This window comes from Poecilia latipinna, unplaced genomic scaffold (genome assembly GCF_001443285.1).
Source record: "Poecilia latipinna isolate Pla-1442-1.1 unplaced genomic scaffold, P_latipinna-1.0 Scaffold598, whole genome shotgun sequence".
Classification (NCBI taxonomy): domain Eukaryota; kingdom Metazoa; phylum Chordata; class Actinopteri; order Cyprinodontiformes; family Poeciliidae; genus Poecilia; species Poecilia latipinna.
The window spans coordinates 52985-66509 of record NW_015113214.1 but is presented as its reverse complement, the minus strand read 5'-3'; the positions used below and the strand labels follow the sequence as shown (position 1 = coordinate 66509).

The 13525-nt window shown below is 35.6% G+C and overlaps 1 protein-coding gene across 1 annotated transcript in view; it reads left to right on the top strand.

The window, feature by feature from the left end:
* The window catches only part of prmt3 (protein arginine methyltransferase 3), a 59723-nt gene that overhangs the window by 30764 nt on the left and 15434 nt on the right, over positions 1 to 13525 (top strand). Inside the window, exons 12-13 of the mRNA XM_015042639.1 lie at positions 4103 to 4290; positions 6278 to 6364. Of these exons, the coding sequence (XP_014898125.1) occupies positions 4103 to 4290; positions 6278 to 6364 (275 nt within the window). The remainder of the gene's footprint in view (positions 1 to 4102; positions 4291 to 6277; positions 6365 to 13525) is intronic.

Here is a 13525-nt window from a genome sequence, read left to right as displayed (position 1 = left end):
AAAATATCCCACATGCGTCGATTATATTATTAAACCTTCAAAATGTGTCAAAAAGTTGGGGATTCAAAAGGATTCGAACAAAGTACTTCAGAGCCACACGTAGAGATCCGGTGATTTGATATTAATATCCGTATCGGTCCCAATATTCTAGATCAGGCATCGTTACAATGTTCCCGACCCATAAGGGCGGATCTATTCAGTCTAATTCTATGCTTTGTGCTCTGAGTGACATCATGCTTTATTATTTGACATCATATGTATAATTCCTAATTCCATTTCTGAACCATTTGAAAAGAGGATTGTTCCCGTTTATATTTTACATGTTTTTGTCAGTTTGAGTTTCTTTATCATTTATTCTACATTTTCTTTTATACTTCTAACTGCACTGCCTGAACAAATTAAAGTTGTTTTTACATGTTTAGCCAAGTTTCTGGCTATGTATGATTTCAGTATGATGTAGTGCAGCTTTCAAATTCTAAACCAAATTCTACAAATTTGTAATTCAGTTCATATTTGTCTATGTTTAATAAGAGAGAGATTTTAAGTCGATTCAGTGATTTTTTTTCTTATCGGATCGGTATTGGCTGATGCTAATCCTTAGATATCTGTATTGGGAGTGAAACAAAGTGGATTGGTGCATTTCTAGTCAGTGACATTCATGATTAAAGGTGCAATCAGCATGGGCTGAGAATATTTACAAAGTTTGAAGAAAACTGTTCAAGCTGTCAGATTTAAGGTGTCCATCGTCTCTCCAAATGATTCTTTGTTTTAATACAGTCTAATCAACTTTTAACAAAGTTAAAAAGTTTCAAAAGGTGTTGTGATCTATGTGTTAACTGTAGTATCATTTGGTTTGCTCATTAAAAGATGTAAAATATTTCGCTATTGTATTTTTTTCGGTTGAAAATTAGCTAGAAAAAATAATTTTAGCTGAACCTCAGATTTATGAGAACAATTGTGGAAATTTCAGAGCTGGAAAAATCAAAAAATTGCTAGAAAAATCAGTTGAAGGTTAATTTTGAGATTAATCTAAAAAATGCTCAAGAAAAAAACTCGGACATTTTTGAGTTTTTAAAGTCAGAAACATTCGACTTTAAAAAATTCTCTGAGTTTCAAAAGTCAAACATGTTTAGTTTTGAATTCAAAGATTTTATGTTTTTCTTTTTTTAGAAAATGTCCTAAACCAATTTTATTGTTTTTGTTCCAATGTTTTCATCATACAGTTTTTATTTGGTGCAGCCATAAAAAGTCTATACTTCATTTATTTATTTCTTTATTTATTTTTGAGAATCCAAGAAAAACATTTCTCAGGTCCAAACGCCCCTTATGTTTTCCGTTTTCCTGCATGTTTCACTATAATCGTCATAATACATAAAAATAACGATGTTGCTTCCTGTTCCAGTTCTTGTTGAAATCATTTGACTTTGTTTTGCTTTCTTTCTACATTTAAATTGGTTTAGTTTTGACTTATGACGGTAGCCAGACCGTCGGTGTAGGCCGTAGGCCTCGGAGTTGGCTAATGTGGCTTCGCAGCAGGAATAAATTTGGCTTCAAGCATCTTGTGTCTAATCGCCAAGGATATTAGCCATTCAGGCCTTTTCACAACTGATCTGAGTATCTGATGTGAAACTCCAATGACTAAACATTAAAATTTACACTTAATGTTCATTTTAGGTCATAAATTATTCATTTGGTAATTTAAACAATGACACTACAAAGCAAAACAATAACAAAAAACACTTATAAAGTAATATTATGGCATTGTCCAATCCAACTTATTTTATGTTTTTTTCTTATTTAGGAAACAAATATATAAAAATCTAAAACCGAAGTGATCAGAGAGAAGTTTCAAATCTCAAAAAACTCTTGCATCTGAAATAGTAAAACTCTTACATAATCTGCCACTAGTTTATTTGTTTATCTATTGTTTTCTTGCATTTCTGTTTTATTTCGGAATAACTCCGCTGATGTTTTGGGTAGCGGTGCAGCCATTAATCATACCTTTTGTTTGTATCTTTTTTCTTCTTTAGGAATAATTTAGTTTTGCTGCTGAATTAAATCTTAAAGCAGAGTAATGCTATTATTGATTTTGCAAAGGTTTATTATCACACTTACCCTGAAGCCTTAAGAGGACAATAAAGAAAAGAAAGTGGGTTGCATTTTTCTGTTTGATTTAAAAATACATCTTCTCTATTCTTTAGTATATTACCACAAGCATAAAATAAAGGCTAAAAAGAATCTAATATTTTAAACGGCTTTGTACTTTGTTGTCCTACAGAAATGACGGAAACACATTTCCAAAGTTTATTTTTATGTTAGGATGTGCAGATATTTTTCAACACAAACATAAAACGATACAAATTAATTCAACTGGGTGCAGTTTCTTTCTGTCTCTCTTTTGTTTGTTCTAGCAAAATGCAGAACTAATTCATTATTTTAAAGTCTACCTTTATTAATGTTGTCATTTTCTGTTCCTGTATAGGATGGATTTATTACCTGGCACTAGCTGCACTCAAAGTTTGATTGTTAAACATATTTTTTGGTTTGTCATTAACTGATTAAAGATTTGATATTTTTGCATTGAACAACTTAAAATTACCTTTTAATTTGTTGCTTTATATCCTGAAATATGATGTAAATCTTAGACATTTAGATCAAAAGTGTATCTATATGTAGAGAGAACAACTTTATAGGGTATCATAAATGTAAACACAATCTTTCTAGAAATGTGGCTCAAAGTTTTTTTTTTCTTTTAAGTTTATGAATTAACATAAATGATGAAAATTGAGTGGTTGTAGTTTTTTTTTTGTTGTGCTTGGCAACATATTCCTTAAGTTATGAATTTATCCAGTCAAATTAAAAGAGTGCATTCATCTGGGACAGTTTGTAACTTTTAGATATCGTCTATCAGCCAGATGAATAATGTAAATATAACAACATATTTTTCTTTAATTTAAATAAAAACCATGTTTCTGTGTTACTATAGGAGCTTTAGTTCGGTGTATGTTGCAGTCTGAGGCAAACTGTGCGTCGTTGTTTCTGGGATGAGCTGTGCAACTTAAAGTATGAAGAATTAAAGTAGGACAAAACGGTCATCAGGCCAGATTTTGTTCACATGTGATGGATTCAGTCATTACGGCGCATTCATAAAATTGATGTAAATGTCCACACCCACTGCATGCCCGACCGTTCTGTGATTGAATTTGTAAAATGGTTTGTTAGTCATTATATTTGTTGATATTAAAGAAAACCTCATCACTGAATTGACTTTTTCAGACTAAAACTTTCCTCTCATTCCTCTAGTTATGATTAATGATCTGTTGTTTAGAGTAAAATAAATATCTTAATGGATTAACTCATTGTTGTCTGGACTTTCTGACAAATTAAATCTTTAAATTATTTCATATAAATGTTTTTTTTTTTTTTTTTTCCTGACTTGGATTACAACAGGGGTGTCCAAATTGTGGCTCGGGGACCATCTGCGGCCCTTGAAATGATTAATTGTGGCCAGAATTCAAGAATAGCACAGATACATTTCACCAGTTGATGTTGATATACTTAAAACAAAATCAAAGTGAAATTTTCACTCATCAAAGATAAAAAATAAATTATGTGAACAAATGAAAATAATCTTAAATTCAAAAATTTGAGCAACAACACAAACTGTTCACCTTTTAATAAACTCCATTTTCTTTAATTTGAATTTAACACTACATAGCACCAGAAAACATCCAATAACTTTGGTGGAACACCCATTTAATAAACTAGGCTACATAAGAGGTTTTTATTTTTATTTTTTTTTATTTTAAATAAAAGAGTTGGCAGACTAGAATACATCTAAAATGATTCCGATTTTAGATGTATTTACGGAAGAATAGGATCCCTATTGGTAGAGACCAATAAGGATCCTATCTGGAATAATAAACAAATAAATACAGTTGTTGAGTTTTGCAAACAGTTTTGACATCTCTGGGTTGAAGAATATGCTTTTAAACTTGAGATTTAATTGTATTTCTCTCAACTAATAGATTTTTTTAGTGAAATAAAGGAATAAAGTTTTGACCTGTCTGTAAAAGTGTGTCATTTTTATTTCTTATTCCAGTGTATCCAGATCTTTGTAACATCAGCCTGGCAGCTGTGGGAGACGCTCAGAAGCACCAAGACCGCATTGCATTCTGGGAGGACGTATATGGCTTCAATATGGCATGCATGAAGGCGGCGGTGGTGCCTGAGGCGGTGGTGGAAGTGGTGCAAGCGGAGACGCTGATCTCTGAATCTGCTGTTGTTCAGGTAAACATCCTGAAAACCCAAAAATCAGAGCCTCTGCACAGAAATAAGAAAAGATCATGAGTCATTTCTCCCGCTGGCGTTGGACTGTCGCATTTGTTATTTTTGTATTTACCCAGAATGCTGTGCGCTGTAGTCCACTTCCTGCTCTGGTTGTCACATATATATTCGAAGTGCACTCTACAACCAAACCAGACTTTCTACATAAATGAACAAGAGTTGGGCTAAAGTGTCTAAACAGCACCCTCAGTTAACTTAAATCCTAATTATTTAAAAGGAAGTCACATTTATGTAAGTCCCTGGTGTGCTTTGCTGAGACAGAAACATTGAAGCTGTTAGATACGTAAAATGAGAACCAGAGTTAGCTCTTGGACCAGGAGAGAGGCTCATGGAGTTTCAGGAAGTGTTTGTTGTGATGGATCTGCCTAATCCTTGTTTAAGTTCCTTCATTACTCTCAGCAGGCTTCAAATACAAACTGGTTGCAGGCTTTTCTCTGAGATAAAACCCAGTGAAACCGCGTCGCATGTAAGAACAAAGAATTCCCAGAAGAGCCCTTCTTACGGCGCCGGAGCCGTGTTCCTTTGCCAGGTATCGCTTGTGATAAGTGTTGCGTCCTCCAGCCATCAAGGCGAGTGATGAATGAGGGGAGAACATTGATGTAATGGAATTTGAATCCTCTAATCGATAGCTTCTCCCCTCAAGTGACAAATAGTCACCCCCTCTGCCCAAATTACAAGGACTCTCATCTATTGCCTCCCGTTGATACGATCCAGTAGCATTCCATTAGAGCTGGCTGCAATTCCGGAAAATTGAGAGCAAGCGATTTTGTGGAATTATAAATTCCCATTGAACAGATGAGTTTTTTTATTTTTATTTTTCTGTGAAAATAGATTGAACTGTTTAACTTCAGAATGTTAACTTGCTGTCATTTAAATGTAGGGATCTTCCGATACCGATATCTGAGGTTTAGTATTGATTGATACCGATCAGATAGAGAAAAAATGGTTTAATTGACTTAAAATGTTTTTCTTTTCTTTTAAGCAAACACAAATGTATTTAATCACAAATATATTTGATAACTTAAATACACAAATGGCTTCACAAGTTTGGTCAAGCATGTGAAAAAAACAACTTTAATTTGTTCAGTCAATTAGAAGTATAGCACCCAAAGTAAAAATAAATGACAAAGAAACTGAAATTTACAAAAACAATTGGTCAACAATGTGAAAGTAATCTGCCACACGCCTGTGAAAAAGTGCAGTTAGGAATTTTACATACAATGTAAAATGCATAATAAAGCTCAGTGCAGAAAGCATAGAATTAGATCGAATAGATCTGGATATATTGTCACCGATACCCAACCTAGAATTGGTTTCAGTATCGATACCGATTCAGATGTTATCGGATTGGTGCATTTGTATTGTCAGTTCAAGTCTCTAAACTTTTCTGAAAATGCTCAAAATAGGCTCTATAAATAGGTTCTCGTCCAGCACCTTTTCTCATTTATGTTTAAATTAAAATATACACTCATAATTACTGTGTCTTCCTCCAATCTGGAACTCTGATTTGGAAAAAATTGGCCTCCACAAAACACATTCAATAAAATCGGGACCAAAATGTTTTCAAAGCTTCAAACTGGAACCTTCTTTTACTAATTATGATTTCAGGATATTACAGAGAAACGATGGATCAGTGTACATTACTTGTGACAATATTAACCTTGTTTGCACACAACTGTAGTGTCAATCTTTTTATGGTAAGAAAAACCAACATATAAATGAGAATCAACTTATTATGGCCACTTTTGGCACCTAATCCTGCATGAAGCAGCAGTTTTTATAAAGACGCAGGTTTCCTCTGACTGCCCTGCTTCTACATTGAGTTTCCTTTGATAGTGTTTTTATAAATCAATTTTATTGTTTTGCTTTGTCTTCTATTGTTTAATCTGCTGCTGTTTACCGTTTTGTTTAATTTGTTTTGTTTCAACAGACATTGGACTGTAACACAGCGTGCCTGTCAGAACTGGAGTTCACTAAAGATTTCCTGCTAAAGATAACAAAAACCACAGACTGCACGGTAAGAATTACCAACAGATGCTCACCTTATTATCACCACTTTTGATCACCAAGGCAACTTGGGAAGAAAGCAACTATTTAACTTGCTTTTTACATAATTATATGCTGCAGAAATGTTATCTGAGCAAATACCTTGGACAAGCCATCATTCAGACCCTGACGACTGAATGTTTGGTTTCAAGATGCTGTCAGCTGGAATCAGAGATATTAGCAAATGTGACTTTAAAAAGGTCTTACAAATTATGCCCATTGTTTATAGGGCAAAGCTTATAAACATGTATTAACTGGAAGTGTAAGTGTATTATTTTAAACTGAAGTTTAAGCAATTGCAATGATACATGATTTTTTTCAAATCTACATTAATTGTCTGTGAAGATGGCATTAATATCAGGCAAAAATCAGATCAATAAAGCACTTGTATACTTTTAAGATGTTAATTTCATATTATTCGATGAGTGCATACAACAGTGATTCACTGCAGCTCTATGCACCTCAAAAACACAAAATCATACCAAGCATTTTTGGTCTGGTTTCTAGAACAAATATATTACAACACATGAAATAATAACTAATTCATGAGTAACTTTTTAGGACGAAATAGGAGCTTGTTTTAAGTCAATAATTACTTAATATTGATAAAAAGTACTATTTCCACTGACAGATTATTTCACATATAATATTGGAAAAATGCCTTTTGAAAGTGAAATAATCTGCCATTGGCACTAGTACTTTTTTAATAAATATTAAGGAATTATTGACTTAAAACAAGCTCACATATCTTGCTGAAAAGTTACGTATAAGTTAGTTTTGTGTAGTTGCATCAGAAACTGGATAAAAATACTTGGCAAGATTTTGCAGTGTGTTGCACAAAATCCCTATTATAATATATTGAACAATGGCAAAAGGGTTAAGAATACTTTTGTTATTCTCCTCATATTTTTTATCGATAATGTAATGAAACTAAAATAACAGTATGTCTTAGAAGAAGTTTGAGTGAAAGTTGGTGTTGGGATGTACCGTCCAGTAAAAGCAGGACTTTACTGGAAAACGAGTTTCTATGTGTATTTTGTGGGTTGTTGGCAGCAGCGTCGTCCCACTGGGTCTCAGCCACATTTCTCTCCACAATGCAAGCAGTAACTACAGAGTAGCTCCAGACCCTGACGCTGTGTGAAGTGATCAGTCTGCAACAGACCTCATTGTGTCCAAGTGGCTTTGTGTTGTAGTCTGTTTTTTTTTTTTTTTGTGCTGCACTGTCGGGTGTATTGGTTTAATGGACAATCAATACATAGTTATTATCTGTCCTGTGCTTTCTGGGTGAAGCTGCTGGATATAATGGGATTCGTAAACATCCTCTCATTTTTCCTGTCTTCTCTGCTCTGTAATTGAAAGCATCCCAGTTCTATTTCTAGACTTTAAGTCCAGACGTGTTTGGAGTCCAGTGCAGCAAAACTGATGATTCGATCGCATGGCGAGGCGTGTTGAGTTCACTTCCTTTTCTTCCTTTTCTGTTCTAATTAATCACACAAAAAAATCTGTAGATTTTTCACTTTAATTTCCTCCTCTTCCTCACATTTCCACCTTTACAGTACTGATCTGTTGTCAGAACAGACGTAGCGTCTTACCGGTAGTTAGGGGTATAATGTGTGAAGGGTAAACTGGTCCTGGACCAGTGCTCTGGGATTGGTAAGAGGGTAGCTGCTGCCTCTCCTGTCCTGTGATTGAACGGCTGCTTTTGTTCTCCCGCCGACAGTCCATTCATCAGCTCAGCCTGCCTAACCTTGCATTAAATGAACAGCACTACCCCTGCGTCTGCGCCGATCCAGCATAAGACAAATCCTTCTGCTCTTGCTTTCTGTTTTTTCATTTATTTATTTTTTTTTAAATATCCCTCCCTTGTGGCATGTTTACACCGCCTGCTTTCACAGAACTTGGATTAGAGCAGACATATACGCTGGAAGTTTCATTTTCAGTCTCATTTTTGGCTCGTTTGTGTTCCTACTGTCATGATCGCTTACCTGAACTGCAGAAAAGGTAGCGAAATTTGCCCAATGATGTATGCTGATGGTGTGGCAGGAGAGAATAAGTTTCTGTGTATAATTAATTTGAAGAGCGCTGTCTCGCTGCTGCTGACGTGGTTACTGTAGCTGTGCTGAGAAGGGGGAAAGAAATCTGTGCAATCCATCTCTAACCTGCTTTCCATCAAATTTAAATTGTGTGTCTGGAGCCGTGGCCTTCTGGAGTGTCGGGTCAGGCTCTCGTCAACTTCAAGGACAAACTTTAGTGCATTAATAAAGGGATTGTTAATGGAAAAATCCACTCTCTAATGTACCTCACCAAGTCAGAACATTGCATTAAAGTAAAGATAAACTGAAAAGCTGCTTCATGACTTTTTGTTGCTCTTTTTACACAATATATAACATTCTAGTGCAAACTACGTCTTAAAAGCCTGCAGTTGTTATTAAAAATACATTGCAGACCATTTTCTCTTGTTCATTTGATTTAGATTCTGATTAAAAAAATTATTTTGTTATCTTTTTCTTTATTTATTTAAAAGCTCGGTTTTATACTTCCACTTAAGTGTCTGAAAACAGCCCAAGTGCTTAAAAACCATCCAGCCACTCAGTTAAGGTTTCTTGGTTTCTTGAAAATTAGCTGTTTCAGAAACTACTGAAATGTAGCGTCACAAAATAGCAGGAAGTGCCTCTCACCTAGCAACGCCAGCAAAACCCAGTCCGTTACCTAGCAACGCCAGCAAACCTAGGCTGTAACCTAGCAACCCAAACAGAACTCCAGGGCATTTGGTCAGCTACTTTTACCGCTGTATGCGCTCTGCAATTGCTGCATTGCAAAAATACTAAAACCTACCCAGTATTTTTGGTTTAGTTTTATGGGTTACTATTATTTTTCTTTTTTGCCCAAGATTGCAAATATGGGAGCCAAAACATGTTCAAAAACTCAGCAAATTTTGCCCAAAACTGCATTTGCTTCAAATTCACAATTTTTTTTTTTTTTTTACGTTATTTTACAGTTTGTTCGTTTTTTGGTTTCAGACATTTTGAAAACAGATTGAGCATTAGCAATTAAAAGCCAATTAATTACATGGTTAGATTTTAAGTTATAAGCTGTTATGGTAAAATAATAAACTACTTCCAGTAAAATAAATCTTATCTTAACTTTAATTTGTTCAACATTAAAGGGGCAGTATCATTATTATTTTTCAGGCACTAGTACTATTTTATATCACAGTCAAGTAACTGTGTTACCTTTAGTTGTTCTAAAAATGCTAAATATGTCAAATACGAAATTTAACTTTGTAATTTGCCACTTTGAAATTGGGCTTCTGTCTCTTTAAAAACTCATTCTTTCTAAATCCGCATTTTCAGAAAGTCATCACAACGTGGCTCCTCTATTGACTCCCTAACAACATTTTAACAGCATTGAACTGAGAAGTAGCTTGTATAGTGAGCTCAGCAGATTCGCAGTTCAACCAGGTGTTTGCTAATTGTTGCTGGCTAGTCTGAAGGAGCTCAGCGGAGGAGTGGCGGGGGAGGGCTGCTCTGTGAGGAGTTTTACATAGCTGAATGGTTGCCATGGAGATTAAAGGATTTATCAAACATTCCTGAAATAATCACAGCAACATTCCAGGTATGTTTTCAACGAGGTAATAACTATAGAACTTGATGTGAAGCTCAAAAAAGTCAATTTTATATTAAATAAGTTTAGGTTTTTGCTTTTTTTTCCACAATATTTGTAAAATAACCACATAAGCCCAGTTGTACAGCTTAAAACCTGCTGTGGATTTGTTGGTTTAACACATGTGTGAGGAAAACAACCTGTAGGCGCGTTGGAAACGAGTCGTGTTCATGTTTGATCTCTGCAGCAGTGCTGAAAGGCCAGGAGGAGAGTTTGTGGGGGGGATTCATGCCGTCTTGCTCTAGAGGTGGTCATGCTTGACGCCTCCATGCCTGGATAAACCCCATCAAAAGCACATTAGCCCTCTTTTCCTCCCCTCCACCTCGTCGCCCTTCCTCCTCCCTCCACTTAACCCCCCCACCTCTTTTTCTACACCCTCCCTCTCTGCCGCCGTATAATAGTATCTGGCCGGGCCACGCATCTCACTGACATGTAGCCAGGCAAAAGGAGAGCAATGATGAATTGCTCCCTGTTGGTGTTATCCATGATGATAATTATTAATTTTCCCCTCGCTCTTCCCGTAGAATGGGGGCCGGAGAGCCGCAGCATCTCCGATCCTCCTCTGTGGGCCGTCAGGAAGCCCGCTGTCATCCTTTATCGCAGACAGAGCCCAGGCCCAAGGCTAAACACTGATGAGAATGAAATGCATTCATTCTGATTTGTCCTTTTTGGGGGCGTTTGTCTCTCTACACTTTAAGGTTTCACTTTTTTTTTCTCAGTCTTTTCCTAGCACCTTTTTAGGCCTGTTTGCTGATGATAAATTGTCCCAGAAGTTACTGCGATAAACAATGATATTGTTATTTTGAGACCATTTTCAGCTAATAAAGCTAATAGCATAGTAATCCAAGAACACATTCTCAAACGTTAAATTATTATGAATATTTAACACATGAATTGGAAGACATTTTAAATATCCAAGATAAACGCAATATAAATTTTTTCACCTCCGATACAGATATGAGGTATTGGCCGATTCCGATCCAATACAGGAAAGCAGTGCTGAATTGATTTAAAACTTTTGTCTTGTTAAACAGACATAGATGTACTTAAATATAATTGTATAAATAAGTAAAGCACAATTAAATACACCAATCGCTTCAGAAGCTTGGTCAAACATGTAAAAACAGCTTTTATTTGTTCAGTCAGTGGAATTAGGAGTGGAACAGAACAAAAGGTTTCCTACATGGAGGGGCAGGCAAATGTGCTTCAGAGCAGTAGGAGATTTGTAACTGAAAGCACATCTCTGTCTGTTCTCCTCGCGAGTATTCAGAATCTAACTTTCTCTTGTCTTTCCTGTGTTATGTGCTGTGTTTAATAGGTGTCAACCCTGACAGTCAAACATGTAAAAACTGCAACAAACTTTCTTTAAAATTATTCAGAAATTGCAATTAGAAATTCCAAGTATAATATAAAATAAAAAATAAGGCAGACAACAAAGCACAGAATTAGGCTGAGTAGATCTTATTTCACTTATAAAAATACAAAATGCCCATATTTTTTCTAAATATTAAGGATTTATTGACTTAAAACAAGCTCCTGTATCATACTGAAAAGTTACTTATGAGGTTGTTTATTGTATTTCGAATTTGTTAGGATATTTGCACTAGAAACTATTACAAAAATAAAATTTTTTGAATCTTTTCACACTTTGAATTAACTTACACAAAAGTTTTTAGTTGATCGTTTCCGTCTCTTTGGTCAAGAAGTCTGAAAGGCCCTGATTGAAAGGCGTGTGCGTCATCAATGTCTTTAAATGCTTATCTGAACACTTTCACATCTTCTGTGTTTAATGTCTGAGGCCGTTACATTTCTTCCTCCTTTTCTCAAATGCGATTTTAATGAAGTGTCGAGTTGCCAAACTGCTTAGTCGGTTTTATATTTCCAAGTTTCACTCGGCAGCGCAGATTATAATTGCCCATCCCGGCTGTCTGGTGAAAGTTGCACAACGAAGAAGTGACAATCAATCTCGCTTACGAGGCCTTGTCATCAGCGCGACGCGTTGAGGGTGATCTCTGCCTTTCTGACTGAGAGAGGTGAGTCTGCTCTGCCTGATGAGTAATTAAAGCTAATTTCCTAATTACCTCAGCTACGAGCTTCTCTGTAGTATTCATTAAACGGCATAATTGCATTGGGTTGACATGCTCTTTTATCCACTTTGGCTTCTTTTCTGGCAGTTTAGCTTTGAGCTAGCGGCGCTGCCTCTGCTTGTCTGAGTCAATAAAGGTTGATTGAAGCTTTGGTGTGGGGAAGGTATTGAACACTGTGGTCACTGAAGTTGCACAACTTTACATATCCATTATCCCCCCCCTAAAAAAACTTTGTTTTGTAGGAGCTGTTGGTGGATTTCATGAGTTTCTTTCTTCGTGTGCTGTAAGCACCTTTTAAAGAAATGTTTCCTCTGGTTTTACATCATGTTGCTGGTTAATTTAAATTAATCCTCCACTCTTTTAGTAATCCGTCGTTCCGCTCATGTTGCTGTCCTCCTTTGCTCCTCTCTCATATTCCCTTCCTTCCTTCCATTGATCCAGTTCTTCTTTGTCTAGGAGAGCTGGCCTCCAAGTTGTCAGCTGCGTCAGGATTAAAAGCTATTAGTTCTGCATCATTGCCACTACAAGTGTGCTCTTGAGATTGATAGAGTGGCTTTCCTCTTTCAGGAGGGGCACATACAGGAAGAAAACAAGCCTGTGGGTGTTTTTTTCCCCTACAAATCTGGCTATTGCCGCCTAAAGCCACTCTGGCCTTGGACTTGCCCTCAATTTTTTTTAGATGTATGAAATTATTAACTCTACGATGCAGGGGTGGTCCTAGCCTGTTTGGTGCCCTGGACCAAAATTTATTTCAGTATTTCAAAAAAAAATGTGGGAGAAACAAGAAAAATAATATAAACACACATAGAAAAGCACAAACACACAGTACACCATGCAGGTTAAAATACAAAAAATAAAATAGATTCATTTATAATAGATGCACAAATTTCAGTCAACATTAAAAAAAATCTTAAGACAGTTTACACTTTTGCAATTCAAGAAATTAAAATTAATTTACACAACTATCTTAAAAAGCTTGGATGCTACATATTTCAAGGAAGAAAAATGGGCTACTGGTTTAACTGCAGAACTGTTTACGAGTGTAACAACTGATGCCGCCCTACAGGAGAAGCTGCCCTGGGCGTCTGCCCAATTCGTCCATAACAGAAATGGCTACTGCTCAGATGCTTTTAAAGCTCTGCGGGGATTAAAATCTAATAAAATCAGCCTTTATATTCATCTGAATTTTAACTGTGTAGTTATAGGAGACCTATTATGCTTCCTTGAACAGGCTAGGATATATATATATATATATATATATATATATATATATATATATATATATATATATTTTTTTTTTTTTTTTTTTTTTTTTTTTTTTTTTTTTCCAAAAATTTTTTTTTATTTTAAATAAATTTTTTTTTTTCCCGCGGACTATTAAA